This window comes from Anarrhichthys ocellatus, unplaced genomic scaffold (genome assembly GCF_004355925.1).
Source record: "Anarrhichthys ocellatus isolate YVR2014 unplaced genomic scaffold, GSC_Weel_1.0 scaffold3, whole genome shotgun sequence".
NCBI lineage: Eukaryota > Metazoa > Chordata > Actinopteri > Perciformes > Anarhichadidae > Anarrhichthys > Anarrhichthys ocellatus.
In genome coordinates, this window is record NW_022280033.1 from 1,897,734 (window position 1) to 1,920,529 (window position 22,796).

Here is a 22,796-nt window from a genome sequence, read left to right on the forward strand (position 1 = left end):
GAAATGTTTCTATGACAACAATAACTTGTCATCACATCAGCACTCTCGGCGTCGTCGTATGTTAGACCAGCATCACCCCGTTGCTTTTAAATATCCATCTTTTTGTTTGCACAAAGACAAAAACTGAATAGTCTGTGAAATATTCCCTCACAACCACTGTAGTGTTTGAGTAAATGTGCCAGCTTCCCTTTGTGTTTTACTTCAAGCTTTCACACACAAACATATCCGTCTGAAGTAGGGCTGCACAATTATTCAAAATTTTATCGAAATGGCATTATGGCCTCTTGCAGTTTTCAAATGACGGGAGGCGCACTATTTGTAAACGGTGAAATGTGTTTCATAATGTCATCATTGTGAAGCTACACATCATATTTTACAGACTTCAGAAAACATCTTTGTTCCATACAGATCCAAATCATTTTAATGTTTTTTCAATGAAACTGAGAATAATTATGTATAAATTATCATTACCTGTAATACTACAAAATCATATTTATTTTCAGAATTATTTTCAGAATCATTCAGGCCTAATCTGAAGACGCTGAAAAGCTTGAAAACAGAAATCATTATGAAGTTTCCCGACTGAGCTAAACCGAAAACCATCTTTCTGTCTTTCATCATTCATCCTCTGAATCGCATCTCGATGTCACCGTCTGCCCCGAATCCATAAACCAAAGGAAGCAAGCTCACGTTTCTCTGTGATTTTTAACAAGTCCGCGATGATGTTCAAACATCGTTCGTGTCTGATTTACTGTCGGCACTTTCACTTCTCAGCTGTTGCGTCTGATTACATTACAGACAGAGAGCAGCATGAAATGTTCCTGTCGATTTAACAACTAAATAATGCTCATCGTGGTTTAAAAAGGAGATGAATGACTCTCGAAGCTATAAGATATGTTGTCGTCTGTATAAAGTCAACTTGTTATGAAGATTTAATGAGTGCAGACGTTTTACAAATAGATCAGCCGACTGGATGGCGTTGTTTCAAACATGCATCTTGATTTTTTGACTTGAATGCAAAAATCCAGGAAGAATAAAAAAATCAGACCGGCAGGCCTTACATAATTGTTTATTTAATTTTAAGGCCCATTCGTTAAAGGATGTTATCTTATTTGTCCGGCTGGTCTCATCCAGCATTCGTAGCTATACCTACGAAAATATAATGCGTAGATATCCCTCAAAATACATGTGTACGTTATCCAGATAATCATGAACAAGCAAATATAAAGACAGCAAAAACACACACAGGGATGGAGGGGAGGTGGATAAGTTAAACAACCCCCCCCCCACCTTTCAACCAAGAGACCGCTGTTAGTTCTCCGCGTGGAACGAGAAGTCAACGTTGATTTATTTGTCACGTAACTTGCAAACTTCACTATCGGCACCCACGTGGTTGTTTTAACCCAAATGACGATCTTTTGCTGAACCTAATCAAGTAGTTTTGTTGCCTAAACCTAACTAAGTTGATTCCTGTGGAGACGAAAGTTTATTTTGAAAAGACTTTATGCATGCGAGCTGAAATTGACACGTGTTGTTGGACTTTAGTAGAAAAATGCATGAAAACTGAGGAGCAACTTTATGTAAGATATTACATGAAGAGTTGTATGAGGATACTTTGCATTTGTTGGAAACGCAACATTGAAATAGCAATTTTGATTGTGAACATTAAGAAACCTGAAAGACTTCTTGGCATGTTGACTTTTATGTTGTTTACGAGAACTTGAAACTTAACGGAAGAATCGTGACTTAAATTTGTCTCGATTGGATTTGAAACTTGCCCCATGATTCCTTCATCATGGCCCAAATTTTCATTGGACGCTGTTGTTGCTGCGTCGGTGGAATATCTTTAGACACCAAAACACTGCACTAGTTGTGTACTTCGTTGTGACAATCAGGATGCAACACTTTTTTTTTCACTTTTGTTGCAGCAAAGGTTGAGTATTGTTCAGCTTTTTTTCCCCCCAACAAACTTGGTGTGAGCGGAGTCGTCTGCATCTGCACTCCCACTGAGCCAATGCAGCAGTCACATGCAAATGAATGAGGGGGCTGTTTGTCTGAATGCAGCCTTAGAGTAACAAACAAACAAGCAGCTTTTCAGAGTAAAACAAATGAAGACGCAAGCTAAACAATGTGTTACAATACATAAAACAAAAACAGAAGGACTGTGTACAAAATATATCCAAGGGAGCAGAGATAAGTAGTATATTAATAAGTACTCTGATTCGGTTGCATATACATCTGGTTTAATGCTGAGAAATAAGCATCTAATCTGTTTTATTTTGAAATAAATACATAATATTCTGTCTATAATGACATTTTTTTATTTTTGTTAAAATGTTAGTGATTATAACTTCTGCCATCTCCTAATTAAGTATTTATACAGGCCACCAGCAATACTCCTCTCCGTCTGTCTACGTTCGAGCTCCTCTGATGCATAAACCATCGCAAAGTTATTTTTGTATGAAAATATTATAAATCTTTCAACATATTTTGGTTTCTCGTCAAACCCAACGAGACTAACAGCAACCAGAATGGCTCATTAATGGCTGTGTGTCTGAAGAGCTTTGTGTCTTTGCCCTCCGATGACGTACACAATAAGACACTTCTGTGGGTTTTAACTCGCCGTTGAGTAGTTACGGTGGTCGAAGCAAAAAGGAAGCAAACCGTAATGTGCCGAGGAATCTATTAACTCATTCACCGTAAAGTGCCTGGGTGAACCGAGACGCCCATCAACCTTTCTGGAAAGCCTGGGGAGAAAAGAAAGAGAATCACAAAGACCGTAAGAAGCTGAGTTCAGGGCCACACACACACACACACACACACGCACACGCTTTGAAACTAATTCCATAAAGTCAAGTTTTAATGTTGGTCTGTTGGTTTTTAAAGGTCACTGAAGCAAATTACTGAGAACCGCTGAACTTGACTTGTTACACTCACTGCGTTTGTTGCTTTCGTACTCTAAAGACACACACACACACACACTTACACGCACACACAGACAGATGGAAATAGTGTACACATGTAAGACACACAAACACACACACACACACTCTCTCTCAAACAGCCCCAGGTGTTGAACATGTTGAGTTTTGACGCTATTTTAGTCATTGGACATGATGGTCCCAGCTGTCAGAGGGCCTCCTGGAGGCACACACACACACACACACACTCACAGGTCTCAGTCCCAAAGCATCTGATCAACTGAGGGAGTGCGTGTGAATTCACTGGCTCTTTTTTCACCCCCCTAGGTTTATAATATGTTTTATGTTTTCGTGTTGTCCGTCCGTCCGTACATAAAAGTTCAAGGTCCCTGTGACCTCATCAAACATGTATTTGGTCATTTATATTGGAATATTATTGGAATTCATTTGCTAGTTATGACAATCTCACACAAAGTCTAATAGGATATGTGGATGTCAAGTGAACCGCTATGGCGCTATGGCGTCCCGATAGAAACCTTTAGTGATGATGCTACATTGTGAAGAAGACATCTGTGTTGAAACCAGCCGGAGGAGAGCTAGCTAGCGTTAGCAGCCGATAGGCAGCAGCACGGTCCTGCTCGGCTAAATAACGGAGCTAACAGCTAACGCACGGAGGTCGCATCGAGTTACATTATGATGCGTTCAAGCTCTTTTCAGTAAACATTAGTGTTGGGTGAAAGTGAATTATAACGTTATCATGATGTGTTCAAACGTAATCTTGTAAATGATTCTCGTCTTCAGTTTGAAAAGTGATGACAATATTCTCTGGAGGAGCTCCAAACTCTTTATTTTACACACACGGTAAGTTACAGGTATGTGGTGATTCACACATTTGTCTGCTGATAATTGACTTTTTTACGAAAGTAATTTTCAGTTTTTTTTCTCAGTAAAAGAACAAAACAGTGACAACAAGACTGATATCAAGTCTACTAATTTATTTCCATTTTCAGAGTAATTTGTTTTGATGGATTTACTAGATCTTTTATATTTGCAGGGATAATATCTGTGGATACAATTCTGTTTAATTACACCACAAAATGCAGCCAAATATTAATTTATCAGGATCTCAAGACATTTCTTAGGCAAAACTGGAAACTGCAGATCTTCTAAACCCATCCATTGATTATCAGGACTTTAAAGAACTTCTGTACAACAGCTGAACAGGAGGACAAATGAGTGTGTCGCTAAAATAGCATCATGATACAAAAAACTGTGCCTCATTCAACTGAGGTCTCTCTACAAAAATACATCTAATAACAGCTTTTTTTTCTTCTCTAATTTACAGTTATATCACAATAATAAATAAAAACGACGTTCATGGGGAACGTATGGTTTCAAACCCCTCGTGGGACGGAGCTACGGGGAGAGAACAAGTTGCCGCGTGAGCACTGTCACACCAGCTAAATAGGATTCTGGTGTTTATTTTCTTTCTTTCACTCTGAGCTATGAGTAGAAGACGTCATAGGTTTCATGTCGCTACCTGTTCATAAACACCACAGCTGAAAGCAACTGAAAACTGTGATGCTGTAAACATCCAGGCGTGTGTGTCCAGGCGGCTGGGATCAATATACGACCAACCGTGTTTTACTTGTGCACGCCTGAAAGTCTGAGTGAGAGCGAGGAAGGCGATCCGCCCACAAAATCTGCTCCTTGTCGTTTAATTTTCATGCATATTTGCATTTGTTTGTTTGTCATTGCTGCCTGCGCAGGAATAATCTGTAGTCGCTGAGATGGTTAGGCGCAGCCAGTTATGCCCCAAAGCCATCGCAGCCAGATGTTCATCTTCAGAGGAGCGAGAGAGAATAACAATGTGTTTGTTATAAGTGTGGGAGTTACTCTGCAGTCCCCTTGTCGTTACTACATGCATTCACATCTCTGAAAGTCTTGAGCGTCACGCAGGCTCTCTGGATGTTTTGTTAATTGCCAGGTAATCCTGCTGCACTCAATGACACAAAGTGAGACTCAGAAGAGGAGAATGTGGAGAAAGAAGAAGGGTGAATCCACACTTACTCACATGTGGCTTTTGTCCTAATACCTTAGCTTTTAAAAGGAAAAGAAATCCACCCTGAGGGGCCGCGAGGAGAACACGCTTTGAACCTCCTGCATATGAATGAAAGAATGCGACTGAATTCTTGAAGCACCGAGATTTGCTTCTGTGTTATTTTGTCGCGAGACACTGTGTGAAAAAAGAAATTTAAATCACCTGTCAACCTGCAACAAAAGCGAGCGATGAACGACAACCGGTGGATGTTTGTTTTGTGATTACCTGACAATCAAATCCTCCCATCTTCCTCATCTCTGCGTGTGCCTCTCACAGGGACACGGCCCTGTTGAAGCCGGGTGTGATGCTGAATCACTCTCTCTTTCTCTGTGTGTGTTTTATTTTGGCCTTTTGTTTCCTTGCATGAGTCACTAAATGTAAAGTTATCCACCACGCTTGGGATATTTTTAGTGCAGGCTGCAAATCGGGCGAGATCGCAGAAAATCAACAGTCTAAAACGTCAGGAGTAAAGGTCAGACGCTGGAGTCAGTCCCTCAAAATCAAAGAGCAAAGGCTTTATTTCAAACTTAACATTTCGCTCCGACGTTCAGCTCTCACACAGGGAGAAATACACTTCAGAAGAGGCTGAGAGACAATTTATACACCAATGACAGCATCAGTAGGCCTGTATGCAGCAGAAACACACAGGCTGCACCCCATTTCTTATGCTACAGACTAATACAGCATGTTCTACTTTTTATGTACTTTATAATAACAGAAAATTACACAAGAGTTGCCCCATTGGACGTCAATCAAACTGCCACTTTAAAATGCCAGCGAGGATTTATTTTTCGTTATTTTTCTCAATTGTTCCTGAAGCATTTCATTTTTTTCCAGCTGTGAGCAGGTTCTCGATTTCCTTACAGTGCGATGTCCATCATCAGTGCACCAAGAACCAACTTGATTTAATCACCTTGTTACTGTGAAGAATGGCTATTCTGTAGTTTGAGCTTTATTTAAGCTATACGGTTGAATGTGCTGTTCAGAGATGTTTGTTGACAAAATGATTGTTTTTTTCTTTGTTAAAATGATGAGGCACTAGAAGTAGATATATTCATTTTTAATAATCATTTTGGACATGAAACCCCAGGGTCTTGTTTTAACTGTTTTTCGACACCCTCTATTCCTGACCGGGGCTAGCAAAACAGAGCCTATAGCTTCACGTGTCATGCAGGAGTTCAGCTCTTAATAACCTCCAGCTGAGAGCATGGAGTTCACATCTGTCTAGAAAGTCACTCAGGGGAAAAGTAGGAAAATCACCAACTGAAGTAGAAACTCTCAGGGGAGAAAAATGTAAATCTCAACAAGAAAAGAAATCCTGCATTTATTATCACAGATTGAAGATATCTGCAGACGGAATTTGTCCTTAAAAGTCTCAAACCACAGTTTTTTTTCAACGTGCGTTGAAACGGAGCAAATCATTGGTTTAAAAGATGCTAACCAGGAGCGTCGACTGATTTTCTGCAGAGGGAAAACGAGCCCAGCTGTGTATCCCCGCCACGATTCCACTGGCTGCACACCTGAGGCTCATTTCCAGCAGGATTGCAACTGATGAAGATAATTAGCCATCTTTTTTTTCACACATGTGAATCAGCGCTTTGAGTGTTTGGACGGGGTGATGAGGTTTGGCTTTAAGAAACAACGCCTTTTGTTTTTCTACTTAATTCTTAACCCTCGCATTTCATCCCGGCCTCGAGTATGCAGGTAATGACGCATGCAAGCTGCTCTCACCCAGCTGACAACTGGTTCATTGAGAAAATGGGAGAATGTACCTTTAATTTGTCTATTTCTTAGCTTCTCTTTTTAATATGATTTTTAGAACAACACCTGTAAGGGCAGGACTGCAGGATGGGGCGGGGGATACAGAGACGGGTGGTGACTCTGCATGGGATGGAACGCCGTCGCTAAGGGATAAGGACCGGAGGCATCAAGGAAAGGGATGGGGGAGGAGGAGTAAAAAGAGGGATGAAGAGGGGGAGGAGGTGGTGGTGGTGGTGGAGGAGTGAGAGGGGAGAAAGAGGGGAGGAGATGTGGGTATGAGTGCATGGGGAGGTGCGACGGATGCGGGAGGAGGGAGAGGTGCTGGATGATGGTGTGACGGAAGGAGAAGGAGGACGAGGAGGAAGGTGGGAGGAGGAGGGGAGCGTGGAGCGGGATGCACTGCGTGGGGAGGGCGCGGGGGAAACAAGGCCTTTTCTCTGCGTAGAGGTGTTCGAACTCTACCTCCTTCCTTCTCTCCATGTCCTCCCTTTCCTTTCTCCTCACCCACTCCTTTTCCCACTCTGCCCGCTTCTCCTTGAGCTTCTTCCTCTCCGCCTGCCTCTCCTCCTCCTCCCTCCTCTCCCTCTCGGCATCCCCCCGCTCCACAAGTGCGCTCACGAGTGCGACACCGGCTCCGTTTCCATCAACAACAACAACATCTGCACAGCGATTGCAATCAGCGACATGATTACTGTTAAGACAATCACGCTGACCACCGTCAATATCATCACAGCCGTCTCCATGTCCCTGATCAATACCGCTGCAGCTTTTGGAATCAATTGAATCAGAGTGGTTGCTTTTGTGCCGAATGTGACGCTGCGGTTTGGTTTCACCCTCCTCACTGACCTTACTTTTGATATTCGCTTGGTTATGATCACACTTGTGACGTGTGTCATCGGTTCTACGGTCGCTACACTCGGAGCTCTGAGCTGCAGTTTGCACACAAAGATCACCCGTTTGATCTTTGTGAGCGGACGTGCTTTCGCTCTGCGGCTGCCTGTTTTCACATTGACAGTGGTCAGCATGCACATCATCAGCGGTGCTACAGGTAAACAAGTCCACGGGTGTGTTCACGGTGTCGCAGGTAGGTCCGTCACTCTTGTCGGCTGAGTCGAGTTTGTCCAGGTGATCGGCAGGACGGTCCTCGTCTTTGTCCGTCACGCTGCGGCTCAGTTTGTGATTGTCACGAGTAGAGTCCTCGTGTTTTTCGTCCCTGTTGCACTTTTCCTCACACTGATCGTGGTTACAGGTGTGAGAGTCGCTGAAAGGTTTCTCAGTCCAGCACTTCCTCTTTCCCTCGCTTACGGAGGCATTGCTGTTGCCGTCATGGCGGCCGCAGTAGTTATTCGGTTTGTCAGTGGCATTACAGCTAAATGTTCCCTCACTGTTATTATTCGTTTTATGACACAGACTGAGTTTTGTCCTGCAAAGAAAATGGCAGTCAGTGTTTTCCTCTGGACTGCACATGCAGCTGTCCAGAAGTGTCCCAGTCTTGTTGGCTTTGGGTTTTTTGAGGACCTCGTCTACGCCGAGGTCAGGGGTCAACCCAACACAAGCTCCCTCCTGCCTCAAAGCACAAGCGACTCTCCTCGTTTGTCTCCTTCCCCTCTTCCGTTTCTTCCTCGGTGTTTCCCCGGCCTCGAACGAGTCCGTCTTCCTCTTGTTGGCGGCTGCTGCTCCCTCCGACACCACCTCCTTTGTAATCGCATGGCCAGCGAGGGTTGTGTCGGAGCGGGCTGATCCGATTCTCGGTTGTGCTTCTGCCTGTCGTGCGGAGCAGCGTGGGGTCGAGCCCGAGGCGGCACGTCCGTGTCCTGCAGGTATTGTTTGTCTTTGACCACACGCTGTTCCTCTGAAGGGAGCGGGGATGAGGCTAATCGCCGGATCGCACGCTGTTTCCCCGCGCGGTGCGGGAACAAGATGAATTTGCGCCTCACGGCGGGGAAAAGAATCGCCGCTAATCACCAGGTTACACGCGTTTTCCTGAACAGCTCTTATCTCCGTCTTCCTCGGATATCTCTGCCCCTCGTCTCTCTGCCCTTCCTGCTTCCCCGCTTGTGTATTTTTGTGCATCTCCCCCGTCTCTCCATCATTCTGAGCAGGGTCGGGCGTAATTGCGGGACAGCATGGGGCTGTCCCCGGCTCTGTAACAGACCCGGGGACGGGGCTAATCACTGAGTTGCATGCTGCACCCCTACAGAGGAGCTTTCTGAGCCCCCGGCCCCACCCGGAGGCTGATTGCTGGGATTGATGCTGTCTGGCCTCCCTGTTCACCTGCAGACACAGCTGGTTACACCGATTACACCGATTCACAGGAAGATTACTTAATAGCTCTCCTCTCTTCTCGTCATTTCGACCTGCCCTCTCTCGCTCCGCCTGATCCCCTCTTATCCCCCTCTCTTCCCCCCTCATCCTCTTTTCTCTCCCTCCCACCAGCCGATGCGCTGCGAGATTACTTAATAGCGCCTTTTCCCTCCTCTCCTCTTTTTCGGCGCCCTCTCTCCTCAACCTCTCGTCTCCTCTCCCTTCAAACATCTGATTCTCAGTACCTATTATCCTCCTTCCAGTGTCTTTCCTGTCTGTCTCTTCTCCTCTTTTCCTCCTCCCCCTCTTCCTCATTCCTCTCCTCACCCCTCCCCTCCTCTTCCTCCTCCTCCTCCTGCCTGGTTTCTGAAGGCCCGGCGTCGGTGCGAGGTGGCATTCTGCTGAGACGGGAACGAATTTTAAAGCGCTTTCATCACGGCAACCGCAGCGGTCCGGAGCTGCGTCGCCGCCGCTACAATGGGCTACAAGTTCCATAGGATTTCCTGCCTGTCCTCCTTCATCCTCTTCTTCCCTTTCATCTATCTTCACCTCCCTTCCTCCCTCCATAACTTCCTGCCTCTGTTGGCAGCCGGGTTGTTTGATCACAGACCGCTTTATTCTCTCCCTCCCTTCCTCCAGCCCTCCTTTCTTTTCCTCGCCCCCTTCCTTGGCCCTGTTATGCGCTCTGAAGTCGTACAGCAGAGGGTTGATGCTGAAGGAGATGGAGGGCGATGTCTTGGTGTAGCTGACCATCTCCGAGGGCCAGAGAAGAACCCGGCTGCCATCTCGGCTCAGGACGCGACAAAACGGCTCTTTGGGACGATTCGGAGGCAAAGAAGTTGATTCTTTAGGCGCGTTTGACGGACAAGAGTTTGATTCTTTGGGATGTGTTTGGATTAAAGACTCTTTGGTCTCATTTAAAACACCAGTTGTTTTTTCAGGCTGATTTGTAGTGGGACAAAGCAGATATTTTGATTCTGGAGTAGGGGTTATCTCATCGTCATGGGTGTCAGCCTCATTGTCTCTGCGTACTGAATCTTTAGCCACAACTGTGCTTACACTGTCAGAAATCTGTCCCAGTGTCCCACTGTTTAAATAAAGATGAGCTCCAGTCCCACTTTCACTGCCGACTTGGGCTCCAGTCCCATTGTCATTACATAAGGAAAGCTGGGCTCCATTCCCACTGATCACAGAGCCCTCAATTCTGATCACATTGCGATTACATAAAGAAACCCGGGCTCCAGTCCCAGAGAGTCCTCCAGTTCCCCTCTCAGTAGACATATTGGCTCCAGCCTCAGAGTGCTGGATTGCAGTTTTAAGGTCCACACTGCACTGGTTTCCAGTGTCCAAGTGACCCGCACCTGCAACATCCACGTCTGCAGATACTGGAGATCTGAGCTGCTGATCCGCCACTTTCTCTCCCAGGTCTTTGACTCTTTCCTGCGCCGTCGCACCGTCTTGCTTCCCTGACAAACCGGAGCCCCGCCCGGCTTGGATGAAGACAGCGGCCGATTGGTGGAGGAGGACACAGCTCCTTTTGGGCAGCGAGAAGGACACGGGGCGGACTCTGCTACGCATGGACTGGACGTTTGGTCCACACGCCGCTCTGTTGATGCTGATGTCGGGGGCGGTGGTTTTGTTTAAAATGGAGGCATTAGTGGCGGTGTTCGTGGTAGTTGTGTTATCGGGAGTAATGGCGTGGCTTGAATAATTATGAGCCCATGGGATCTTGTTAAAGTGGCTGTTTTTCGTTGAAATTGTGTTGTTGGCGGTCAGGTCATTGTAGTCCATTTGAGTCTCGTTGAGGACGCGGGGTTCAGCAGCAGGAGTCGTCGCGCCGTTGGAGTCCATCGGGTCGAACGCCCACGGTGTGTCGCCCAGGAGTCTGGTTTCCAGTGCCGGGTCGAGGGGAAGGAAGGGCTGGCTCAGCGGGGTTTGAGGCTCTGTACATGGAGGGGAGAGCGGAAAGGATTGGAACAGCTGACAGTGGTTACATTTACATGCAAAACATAACAGGATTATCTGCCTAACCTGACTCTAAAGAAAGGAGTAGGAAGGGATACATGTAGAAGAATAGCATTCATTATGAAGCCTTCCCATACAGTAAGCTCCTTATGCATTTATTCAGCGCTCTGGCTCCTCAGCGGTACTTCTTTTGTTGCTTTAACACATCAGAATGTGATAAATGGGTGTAGGATGGACTTAAAGAAAAACATAAGCACAGAGATGAATGTGTGGCTCACTTAGAAATGGGGGGAGGGGATTAGATGAAGGGTTTTGTTCCAACATGTAATTTCCATTTGTTTATACCCACTTTGGAGAACAACATGCTGTCCATACATCAGTGTGGCACATGATTCAGGCAAATTATTTCTTGCATGAAGGTTTTGAGATGACTCGTGGCTTTAAAAGTAATCCATAATGTGCCTTCCACTCACACCAGAAACCTCTTTTGTTAAACATTCGAGACATTTCAGAAGGGAAGCTGCCGAATGAATTATTACTCCTCCGATACTAAATGTATTTTCACATTTAGCACTCCGAGAGGGTCGACTTTAAATGCAGTTGTCGAACTTTTCGGTCGGTTTTAACTTTAAAATGACAAAAGAAAACTTTACTGAATATGCAACCGATGTGTTTTCTGAAAAGACAGGGTGACAATTGATTGTTTCTTTGAAGCCACAGGAATGCTGCTGCCAAATTTGATGTTCATGCTTTCTTTATTACAAAAAAATGAATCTCGCACTCTAAAATCCACTCGAAATGGACTGCGGGGAGATGATATCACCTCCTGAATCAGAACAAATTCAGACTGAATGACACATTTAACTGGAAAATATTGCTCCAATCTCATTCTTCAGTGTTTTCGAGAGGTGTTGTTAATTCAACTTCATGGTCATTTTGAAGGCTGTATTTTGTGGTGCTGTTGAATAGATTTATGCTACACTGAGAGGTGTTTTCTAATAACTTCACCACCATTGATGAATGGTTAACACTGACTGCATTAGTTGTACTTGGGTGCAGTTTTCTTTTGCATAAAGTTAGTTGGAAAAGTAATTTATCACGAAATAAAGAAGGTGAACCTGTTAAAGTGATGTGCTTTTTGAGCTCTGCAGCAGTAAATGTGAATCGTCTGAGGAAGTTAACATAGATTGTTTTGTTAGATGCGGACAAAGTCGTCGTGACGTCACCCATTTGTTTGTGGACTGCCTCTTTTTGAAGCCGTTCGGCGTTTTGGCTGTCGGCATCTCTGCTTTTTGCCAAGACCACTACCAGTGAACGGAAGTTACAGTATTTAAACTCTGGAGGAGTGATGTAGAGATGCCGCATATGGCTCTGGTAGAGGCAGCAATCACTGTATAGCCCCGCCCTAAATCATACCCTGCTTTATGGTCTGTTTGACTCTAAATGGACCATAATGTACTAAATGAACATCATGCTGTATTGAAGAAGACTTGAAACTAGAGATTGAGACCATAAACTCATGTTTACAATGTTTACTGAGGTCATAAATCAAGAGAGAAGTAGAGTCATTTTCTCATAGACTTCTATACAACCAGAGGAGTCGCCCCCTGCTGGTCAGTAGAGAGAATGCAGCTTTAAGACACTTCTGCATTAGCTTCACTCTTCGGTTGTAGCCGGATCTTGAACCATTGGTCACTAGCTGGGTAATAACAGTTTAGGTTGATTTTAGTTAATGCAAAGTAAAGGAAGTCTTTATACCACCACAGCCATTAGCCTAGAGCCTACTAATCTGTAGTTACATCCAAAACCTTTTAACGCACAACCAGAAGTCCCCTCTTAAATTCAAAGGAATGTGTTTGTCACATCCACTCTTGTCTCATGATTGGCTGCATCTCTTTTGTGGAACAGTTTACACTCCAGCAGAGCTAATGTTACATAATTTGGGGTTGTGTGACTCAACTAATACAATGACTTCCTTTATTCTCTAACTCTATATCCACTTAAAGGTCAGCACTGTTGAGACGGTTTGCAATTGGTCAACGACAGGAATTTTTTGTGACAAAGTTCCCGAGTGTCCGAGCCCCTGGAGCGATGTTTCATTGTAGTAATTCTTCCACTTGTTATGTTGTTCAGCACTTCGTCTCCTCAGCCGACACTTCTCATCTGTGTGCATTTTACATTTCAGAGCAGTTCATTTCCTTTCTAAAGGCTGCTGTCGATAAAGATATGTCGAGATCACACTCTGTATAATTCCTCAATATCAAGAGCGATGTCTCCATCACCAAAACCAAACACATACTCATAAACTATTTAAGCAGTCGACTACATGCCTTTTATGCCAATAAGAGTTCTTACTTGTTCCCAGTGAGGCGCTGCTATTATGGACGTCGCCCCAGTTTTGCACAAATTCCGGTCCGGTCTGGTTTGCTGGTTCGACCGCCACTGTGGTGGACCGGAACATGGGACCAGAACCTGGGGCACTGAGGAGAGGGCAGGAGGAAAGGATTAAAGGAGAGGAAAGGTTAAAAGAAAAGAAATGAAAAGATGAAGAGAGGATGACAGTAAAGAGGAGAGGAGGACGAGAGGAAAGGGGACAAATAAAAAGGAAAGGAAAAAGGATTTTGAGGACAGAGGAATAAAGAGGAGAAGGGAGGATGAAAGGAAAGAGAAAAGGAAATTAATGGAAAAGAGAAGTGAGGAGAAAAGAAATGAGAGGAAACGATAAAGAAAAGGGGAGTAGAGGAGATAATTGAGAGTAAATAAATAAAGGGGAGAGGAAACAAATGAATTAAAAGGACAAGAGGAAAGTGAAGATAAAAGGAAACAAATACAAAGGAAAGGAGGATGGAAAAGATGTTGAGGAGAGGAGGAAACGAGAGGACAAGTGATGCGGAGAGGAGAGGATTAAAGGGTGAGTGAAGGAATAAAGTGGAAGAGGAGGATGAAAGGCAACAAATGAAAAAGAGAAGAGAGGAGGAAAGAAATGAGAGGAAACGATAAAAGGAAAGGGAGATAGAGGAGAGGATTGTGAGTAAATGAAACAAATTGGGAGAGGAAACAAATGGAAGGAAGAGGAAGGAAGAGAATGAGAAGTGAGAAAAGGACAAGTGGAAAGGAATGAAGGAGAAGAGGAGAGGGTGAACAGGAACGAATGAAAAGTGGAGGAAAGGAGGAAAGAGAATGAGAACAGGAAAGGAAAAAAGGACAAGAGGAAATGAGGAGTTAGGAGACAAATGATTAGGAGATTTAGAGGAAAGGAAGATGGGAGAAAAGGATAAGTGGAAAGGAGATGAGAGGACAAACAGTAACAAATGAAAAGGAGACGAAAGGAAAGAAATGAAGAGCAGAGGACAAAAGTGAAGGACGAAAGAGGAGAAAGGAAAGGAAAGGAGGAGAGTAACAGATGAAAGCGGACAAACAGGAGAGGTTCAGGGAGGAGGAAAGCAACAAAGAATGAATAGAAAGGAGGAGAGAAAAGGATGAACGGGAGGAGGGAAGGAAAGGACAGAATAACAAGGAGAGGATGAAAGGAGGGAAGGGGAGAGAAAAGTAACCAATGAAAAGGAGAGTAGAGGTAAGGAAGTCAACAAGGAAACAAGGAGACAGGCGAGGAGGAGAGGAAGAGCAGAGCTGAAATCCAGCTGAAAATCAATTTGGCCACGCTTCTCTCTCTCTCCTTCTCTCTCTCTCTCTCTCTCCCTCTCTCCCTTTGTGCCAGCAGCCATACTGCATTGTTGCACATCTGCAGTGACAGCCGATACTCTCTCTGTGCTGGTGGGCTTTGGGACAGCGTGATTGGTCAGAAACACTAACGCTGATTATCCCCGTCAAGCAGAGCCAAGATGCATTTTATTTGTTGCTGTGCCAACGCCTGTTGTAACCAGGGAGCTAGTTAGTGATCTCTTCTTCTTCTCCTCCCGTGATTTATTTTTACTCGTATCAGTCAGCACATGAAGCGTTTTCAAACACACGTAGGCCCACATTTGGCTCGACGGTCAACAAGTACATTAAGATTCTAACTTTCATGCGTTGGATTTAAAAGTCCTGGATGTTTTTTGATCCCGTCTGCAGGGACTATTTTCTGGCGGAGACCTACGTTCTTTCTATTTATTTTGTTCTTCTCTGCGTGGGCGTCTTCAGGTTGTGCCTCGCAGCTCCGACTCTCAAATTTTGCGTTCATGTGCTCTCGCTTGTGTATGTTTTTTTGAGAAAAAAGCTAAATTCTCTGTTTGGTAGCTCTCCAGATGAACTTTCATTACATCGTGTTTCCAGCAAGAAGGCAGCCAAAATCTTCTGTTTCCAAACCTCTGTGTTTGTTTATCATTTGCCTTACAGGTGTTTTATTTTTATTATTTTTTTTAAGACAGAACAGCGCTCTTGAAAATGTTCCGTGAACACACAGAGAGTTGATCTTTCAGTAGCAAGAACATACAGCTGGAAAGCAAACACAAGAGTAAAAGATCATAATGCACTGACTTAATTAAGTATGTTATGCTCTAAATCAATAGGACTTTTGACATGTCACGACAGGAAAAACACAGATATAAATAGTCAAATTAAATATGGCCGAATTCCATTTAGCTGCTTGAGTTTCAGGTCCCTGGGGTGCTTTTCCGCGGACGAGCTTAAGCTGCTAAATGAGAAATGCATATAGCGTCTATCTTAACCGGCATAAGTCGCTTCAAACCGTGTGCCAGATGTGGAGGTAAAGCCTTTAAACACCTCTGTTTTCTCGCTCTAAGCTCCTCCTGCAGCTCCTCGAGGTGCATTCAAGGGATTGGAAGATTCTCCATAATGATGAGGGGGGGGGGATAAGTTAGCATAATGAAAAAGCACCCTTGGTGTTGTGAATGTCGACTTATTTTCTCAACAGAGACGACATTAACGTTATCAACCCGTACGGTTCTTACATGACAAAATGTCTGCTGAGGAAAAGAGATCTCCGGCACAACTGCACCTACTTTCATGCATGAATGCGTCTGAAAAGGTCAAAACTACAGCAACACTTAGTCGTGGTACGAGAAGCTAATTTATCGTGAGGATGACTGTAATGAGATCCTTAACTTGTATTTTAGCTTTTCTTTGGTCTCAACCGACTCCTGAGTAAAATATCTGACTCTTCATGCTCCGCTATCTTAACTAGCTGGTTCCTAAATGTGTTTGTTAGTTGTTTTTGGTGCTGAGCTCGGCAGCTTTTAAATGCTGAAAAACAACTGCTGCTGGAAACGGGTTTAGAGAGAGTGATAATACACCATGGAAGTTAAGGGCCATAAAACTAAACAAGAAAGAAAACAAGATGCTGAAACACTAACGACGCTAAATGTTGACATAAAAAGGTTCCTGAGATACTGAGTCTAAATCAATGAAAGGTCATCGAGGAAAGAAAGTTAACGTAGAATTATTTGTCCTCATATTCCACATTATCCTGACTTAATGCACGTCACTCACCACTCTCCCGTCCTCCTCTCCTCATGCTTGCGGAGCCTCCTCAGCGCTCTCTCCTCCCTCCTCTCCTCCCTGCGTCTCCTCTGCGTCCTGCAGGCCAGCGCTCTGTAAAACTCCCTCTGCTTCAGCTCCTTGAGGCGCTGGAGGACAAGCACATGGATATATTATACTATTAACATGAGTAGTAGTGGTAGTGGAAATAGTGGTGGCAGTTTTTATTCCAACAGGAAGGATTAAGAAGTAAAATTGTCAAAAATACGTTGATCATGGAACATTTAGTTTGTGTGTGTGTGTTTGTCTGTCCATGCAATTCTTTATCTGCTCTGTGTGAAAGTACAACAATGTGTGTGTGTCTGTGTGTGTATGTGTGTGTGTGTCAGTTATGTGTACGTGTGCTTACTAAGTCAGCCAGTGTCAGCTTTACTACAGTCCAGACCAGCTTAATTCACTTACTGAGCTCTGTCTGCAAGCTGTCTGCAAGCCGGAGATACTGATACTGTGTGTGTGTGTGTGTCACATATAATAATAATAATAATATACCGGTGGGTTCATATCACAGACAGACAGATGACAACAGACAGACAGACAGCGAGGCGAGCAGAGAAACCGACAAATAGATAAACAGACCGAAATAGACAGAGAGATAAAACACACAGACAGACACATGAAGCATTTTCTTTTAGTTTTTTTTAAAGCTTGCAGTGTAGCTTCAGCATTTCTTAGAAGGTGTACATACAGTGTGAGGGGCGGACGGGGAAATGACAAGAAAACTTTACTAACAGACTGGAATCCAACGCAGAAACAAGAGAATCTTAAAAACCCTAAACTATCTGATTCAACACCACCAGTGGAAAGTTTAGCAGGTAATTGTTTTTTGCTAAACTAACACTGATATAATTAGTGAGTTACTACCTGAGTATTAATACCACATAAATACCTCACTTTGAACAATATAAGCATGGTTTTCTACAAAATGTGTTTTTCGTCAAACAGAAAAAGACAAACTTTGATGTTCAATTCAAATTAAAAATGTTAAATCTTGCAATCATACAAGAACAATAATCTAAAAATGACATGTTATTTTACTTAAATAAGTGAAAACAAAGTAAACTATTTATCTAACTTTCTCTACTTTAAAGTTTCAGTACTTGATTGAGCCAAAAAGGAATGAATTTCCAAGTGTCAAGTGAGAAGTTTAAGATTATTATATCATTGTGTGCTGAACTTAGCAATTAACTATGATTGATTGTGCAAAACAATGTGGAAGGTAGTGTTGAGTCTAATTGCTGATCATTATACAGCTGAAAATACAGGTTTTCACCACATTTGACAAAATGGAATGGAATCAGGGAAAATGTATTTTTATTTTAGGTCTGATGATTTGTCAGGACTATAAAGCAGTTTTTAATAATCTTTGCGGAAGTTATAGCCGAAAATAGATGATGAAACACCTTTAACGATCTGTCTATGTTATTAGCATATTGATACCTGCTTCACCGCTCATCAGACCCATCGATGAAAAGAACCAACGGTTGTCATTACGCGCAACCTTTACGTACGACTGTGTCTATTCACAGCACCGATTCCACTCATTTATCACATTCATCTGGCCTGCAGTTAACACATCACTCATAGTTTAGCTTTAGTGAAAACTCAACTCCCGGCTTTTACTTTACTGCTGTTCTTCACCGCTGTTTTGGAGAAAGGAAATATTGAGAGAGACACACAAACCAGCTTGAAAGTGATGTATTTTCTTTTTTTAACTAATGTTGTGGGTTGGATCTAATTCATGTCGTTCGTGTGCATTTTCGAAAAAAGTAACTGATGAATATTTGTATTTTAAAGTGTGATAATGTGATTTGGTGTGGTGTAAATAAGGACATTAGTTTGGTTGCACGCTTCAGTAACTTGCAAAATAGTACAAAAAAACCAACATGAATGAGATGAGATTGTGGATCCTGCCTTAGAAAACGTGTGTTATGATATTTTTGCCATATCGTCGGCTCTTACATAGAACAGTCCTTTTAGTTTAAGGACGGTGAGACTTGAATTTAGAATGAACGACGACTTCCTTCACAGTTCATCATAAGTGGATATAAACGGTCTTCTTTAACCTCAGAGTCCTTGTTTCAGATTCAGAGTGAACTTGAACACTGAACTAACACAACAATGTGTCACTTTCCTGCTGCAGATCTCACTGTTTAAATTAAATATTCAATTAGAAAAGCACACAGCCTCTTTAAGCAAAAATAATGTAGGATAATCCAGCTGTTTCTTTCTTTTTCTCAGTCTCCAGCAGCACAGGAAGTGCCTGTGACGTAGCCTCTCTGCAAACCACTTCATTTCCAAAAGAAGGCCGTGACCGAAAGACGGGCAGCTTAGCTCTGTGTGTGTGTGTGTGTGTGTGTGTGTGTGTGTGTGTGTGTGTGTGTGCAGGCTGGAGAATATTACTGCTAGAAAATCCATTTCCTGCAAGTGTTGCAGTCTCGAACAATATGCCCAAAATGCTCTGCATCCTCAAGTAAACCTAATAACTCTGACACGCAGCTAACTGTGAAAAATCTTATGCCTCTTTCATCGCTCGCGAGTGAACAAATGGTAATTGCAGCAAATACATTTCTCCCAGCACCTATAATTTTGTAAACACCCAAACAGCTGCAAGTTCTTCCTCCACATCCCACCATGGAGGAAAGAAAAACTGTGTTCACGTCACACTGAAAACATACAAATGACGAGAGAAGAAATATCACAAAATCATGACAACTCTTTTCTACTTTGTAGGCCTGGTGCATTATTGATAACATGTGTGTTATAATGTAATCAGCCAACATGTACTATTGATTTTAACCCAGAGGGATGCCCTAGATAACCATATTCATATTTTTTGTATTGATTTTTTTTTTCGGAAGAGAATAAAAGATTAACTTATTCTAGGATTCAATTAAAGCTACACGTTCTGGAAATAGTTCCCTCAAGCTCAAAGGCAGAGGGAGAGAAATGTTCATAATGATCTTTGGTAGCACTTAAACATTACAGCTCAGTAATAACACAGTAATAGTGGGGTAATAGTTTGACAAGAGGTTATAATTACTATGTAACTACCAAAGTAATGACAAGGTTATAGCTTGGTATTAACAATGGGTATATCATGTTAGACTGAAGTGTATTTGACAGGGTAACAAGGGGCCCAGAACAACACATTTTAAGATAGCAATGATGAAAAACTATTTAGTAATAGTATGGTAACATTTTGGGGACACCATGGTAGCCTGCTAACAATATAATAGTTGTATTAGTTCAATATTTGGGTCAATAAATGGTAATACAGTACGGTGACATTAATGAAGTAATAACCTGATAGTATTGAGGTAATCTAGGTTGATGTTTTCACAATATTAAAGGCTACTATCGGTGTAATAACTTCCAAAATCACATGACAATTCTTGGAAGTCAAAATTGGTAATTACCATGTTACAATGCTGAAATTCATCCCCTATATGTTCCAAACATTCTGTTTTACTTCAAGGTAATTCTGTACAAACGATTTGTTTAATGCTGAGACTTGTTCCCTGGAAACACTTGTTTTTGTGTAATAACCATGAATGAACTACCTATTACCTTCTAATGTATATTATTACCTCTTTATCATCAAACTATTACCCAATTTTAGCATGTTATTACCGAGCTAGTAACGTGCTTCCAGACCTTTTATTTTTACAAGATATTGAGCGAGACATTCATAAAACATAGATTGTTTATATAAACCTCTTTTATTTACGATTTTAAAAATCAATATATAATTGTAACAATATACCTAAAGATGTAGAAGGGATAGTTAGTTACCATGTTATATAACTATGTGTCTTACTTGTATTTGGTAGATAATCATAGCTTAAGTTTTGGGGGATGTAAACAGGAAGTGTAACGGTGATATGGATTCAGTTTGTTGGCTTTGGGCTACAACTTGAGCCCTGTTTCTTAAGCTAATATCTGTTTACATTTTGGCAACTTTTAAAGCTTGCTGTATTAGTTCTGCGGTTATAAGGAGCGTCTTTATTTTCTCAGCGGATTTATCGACATTAAGGAAATCAAGTCGCACTGAATCTAAAAGCTTTACGCGACATAAAATCAATCGGTAGAAAGTTTGCAGCCAAACCGGTCATAAGAGCCGATATTGTTCCGTGTTTGCGTGATTTCGTCGACCGCAGTGTGTGTGTAACAGAAACTGGAGCAGAGTGCTCGTGGAGGCTCAGGGATGTAATGAATCCGTGACCTTGGTCGGGAGGGTTTAAGGTGCCGCGTGGGGGATAAACCAGACCTCTGGGTGCCTTGTTAAGGCGGCATGACTCACCTGCTTGTGGTGGTGGTCGTGGGAGTTGATGTGGTTGTCGTACTGTTGGTGTCTCACGTACTGCTTATCGCAAAGCTCGCAGTAGAAGCTGGAGTCCCCTTCCTCCTATACACACAGAGAGAGAGAAGAAGAAAGGAAGAGGAAGACGTTAAATAGGAAATCTCACTCCGTGTATTGAGTGTCTTTGTGGTGATCTTCAGAATCATTGTACCATTAACAAGATGTATGGCTTCATCATTTTCAACCTGAATTTTTTTTAAAGAAGCAGATTTGTTTTATCCAAGATCTTATGTCCTTAAGCAGACAGAGGTTTTTTCTGCTTCTAAAAGGTAAGAAATCAATGATTAAGTATAAAAGAACGAACAAAGAGGTGGAACTACAGAGAAGTTGCTTTGCCAATCATCCACTTTTCTCTTATTTAACTTAAACCATTTAGCTCTGAGGATTCAAGGTGCAACTCTTCTGCTGACTGTTCGCTAAACACTGCCCTCCATATTTTACCCATAAAATCAATGAACACTCATGATAAATATTCGTGATCTCAATATTGATCCGAATAATCGTGATTGTCATTTTTCAATAGTGCAGCCTCACACTGTGAGGAAACACTAGAACACAGTGGATGTGCTTGACATGAACCAGGCTTTCTTTGTTTTATTTTAACCTGGCAACAAATCCTAATACAAAGGTTTGTATATCTTACGAAAAGTTACCCCAATAGACTGTATAGTAGTCATTGTGACATCACTCATAGGTTTACATCACTGCTGTTTTGAAGCCTCGAGTTTGGCCATTCCGTTTGTCCGTCGCCATCTTGGCTTATTTTGCAACCAGAGAACAGAAGTGACCATATTTGGACGGAGGAGTGACGTAGAGATGCTGTATACGGCTTAATTAGCGACCTGTCAATCAAAGCGTAGCCCCGCCCTAAAGCATACCCTGCTTTATGGTCTGTTTGACTCTAAATGGACCATAATGCACTAAATGAACATCATGCTGTATTGAAGAAGACTTGAAACTAGAGATTGAGACCATAAACTCATGTTTACAATGTTTACTGAGGTAATAAATCAAGAGAGAAGTAGAGTCATTTTCTCATAGACTTCTACACAACCAGAGGAGTCGCCCCCTGCTGGTCACTAGAGAGAATGCACGTTTTAAGACCCGGAGGATGCCGCCTGGTTACTCCTCATTTTTTACGAAAACCAGCAACACATGTCAATTTCTGCTGGTTGCATACGGTCTTTTCAAAATAAATTACCATCTTCACAGGAAACAACTTAGTTAGGTTTTGACAACAAAACAACTTTATTAGGTTACATGACGAATAAATCATAATTCGTTAACGTCTTATTTTAAAGTTCTCCTCGTGTGAAACGTGGAGAACGAACAGCGGTCTCCTGGCTGAAAGATCTCCGTTGGTTGGACCCATCCAACTCCTCTCCCCTCACACCCTGTGGGTGTTTTTGAGGTCTTTATACTTCCTCGTTCATGATATCATGGCTAACGTACAAAATAAATTAGCGGGAAATCTACGAATTACGGCACATTATTTCTCACAGGTTTTACTACTAACGGTGGCTGAGAGCAGCCTGTACTATTAAACCTACACTGAATGAGATGCTAACGCTAGCAGCGGATGAATAATCTGTTTGATCCATTCATCACTTCCTTTGCTGTTGTGTAAATTTGAACCATGACTTCAGACTCTTTTAAGTTGGTCGTAAAAGCGAAATGAAAACAGAAGTGTGTACGTGTGTTTGTGTGGGTGTGTATATAATACCATAGTGTATATGTGGGAGTGGTGAGTTACAGTCGGAGCCGGTATCGGTTGTAAAATGCATTTATGGGGAATACATATTCATCATTCTCAAGCTTTTAATTTGTTACCTGTCATATGGAGTGTGTGTGTGTGTGTGTGTGTGTGTGTGTGTGTGTGTGTGTGTGT

General features: G+C 42.7%; 1 protein-coding gene across 1 annotated transcript in view; it reads right to left on the bottom strand.

Annotated features, from left to right (window-relative positions):
- Window positions 1–3,751: 3,751 nt before the first annotated feature.
- LOC116379180 (uncharacterized) overlaps window positions 3,752–22,796 on the bottom strand; it is a 59,039-nt gene continuing 39,994 nt past the window's right edge. The window contains exons 2-5 of the mRNA XM_031841123.1: window positions 20,849–20,953; window positions 16,501–16,637; window positions 13,408–13,532; window positions 3,752–11,030 (exon numbers count right to left, since the gene is read on the bottom strand). Of these exons, the coding sequence (XP_031696983.1) occupies window positions 6,838–11,030; window positions 13,408–13,532; window positions 16,501–16,637; window positions 20,849–20,953 (4,560 nt within the window). The 3' untranslated portion in view covers window positions 3,752–6,837. The remainder of the gene's footprint in view (window positions 11,031–13,407; window positions 13,533–16,500; window positions 16,638–20,848; window positions 20,954–22,796) is intronic.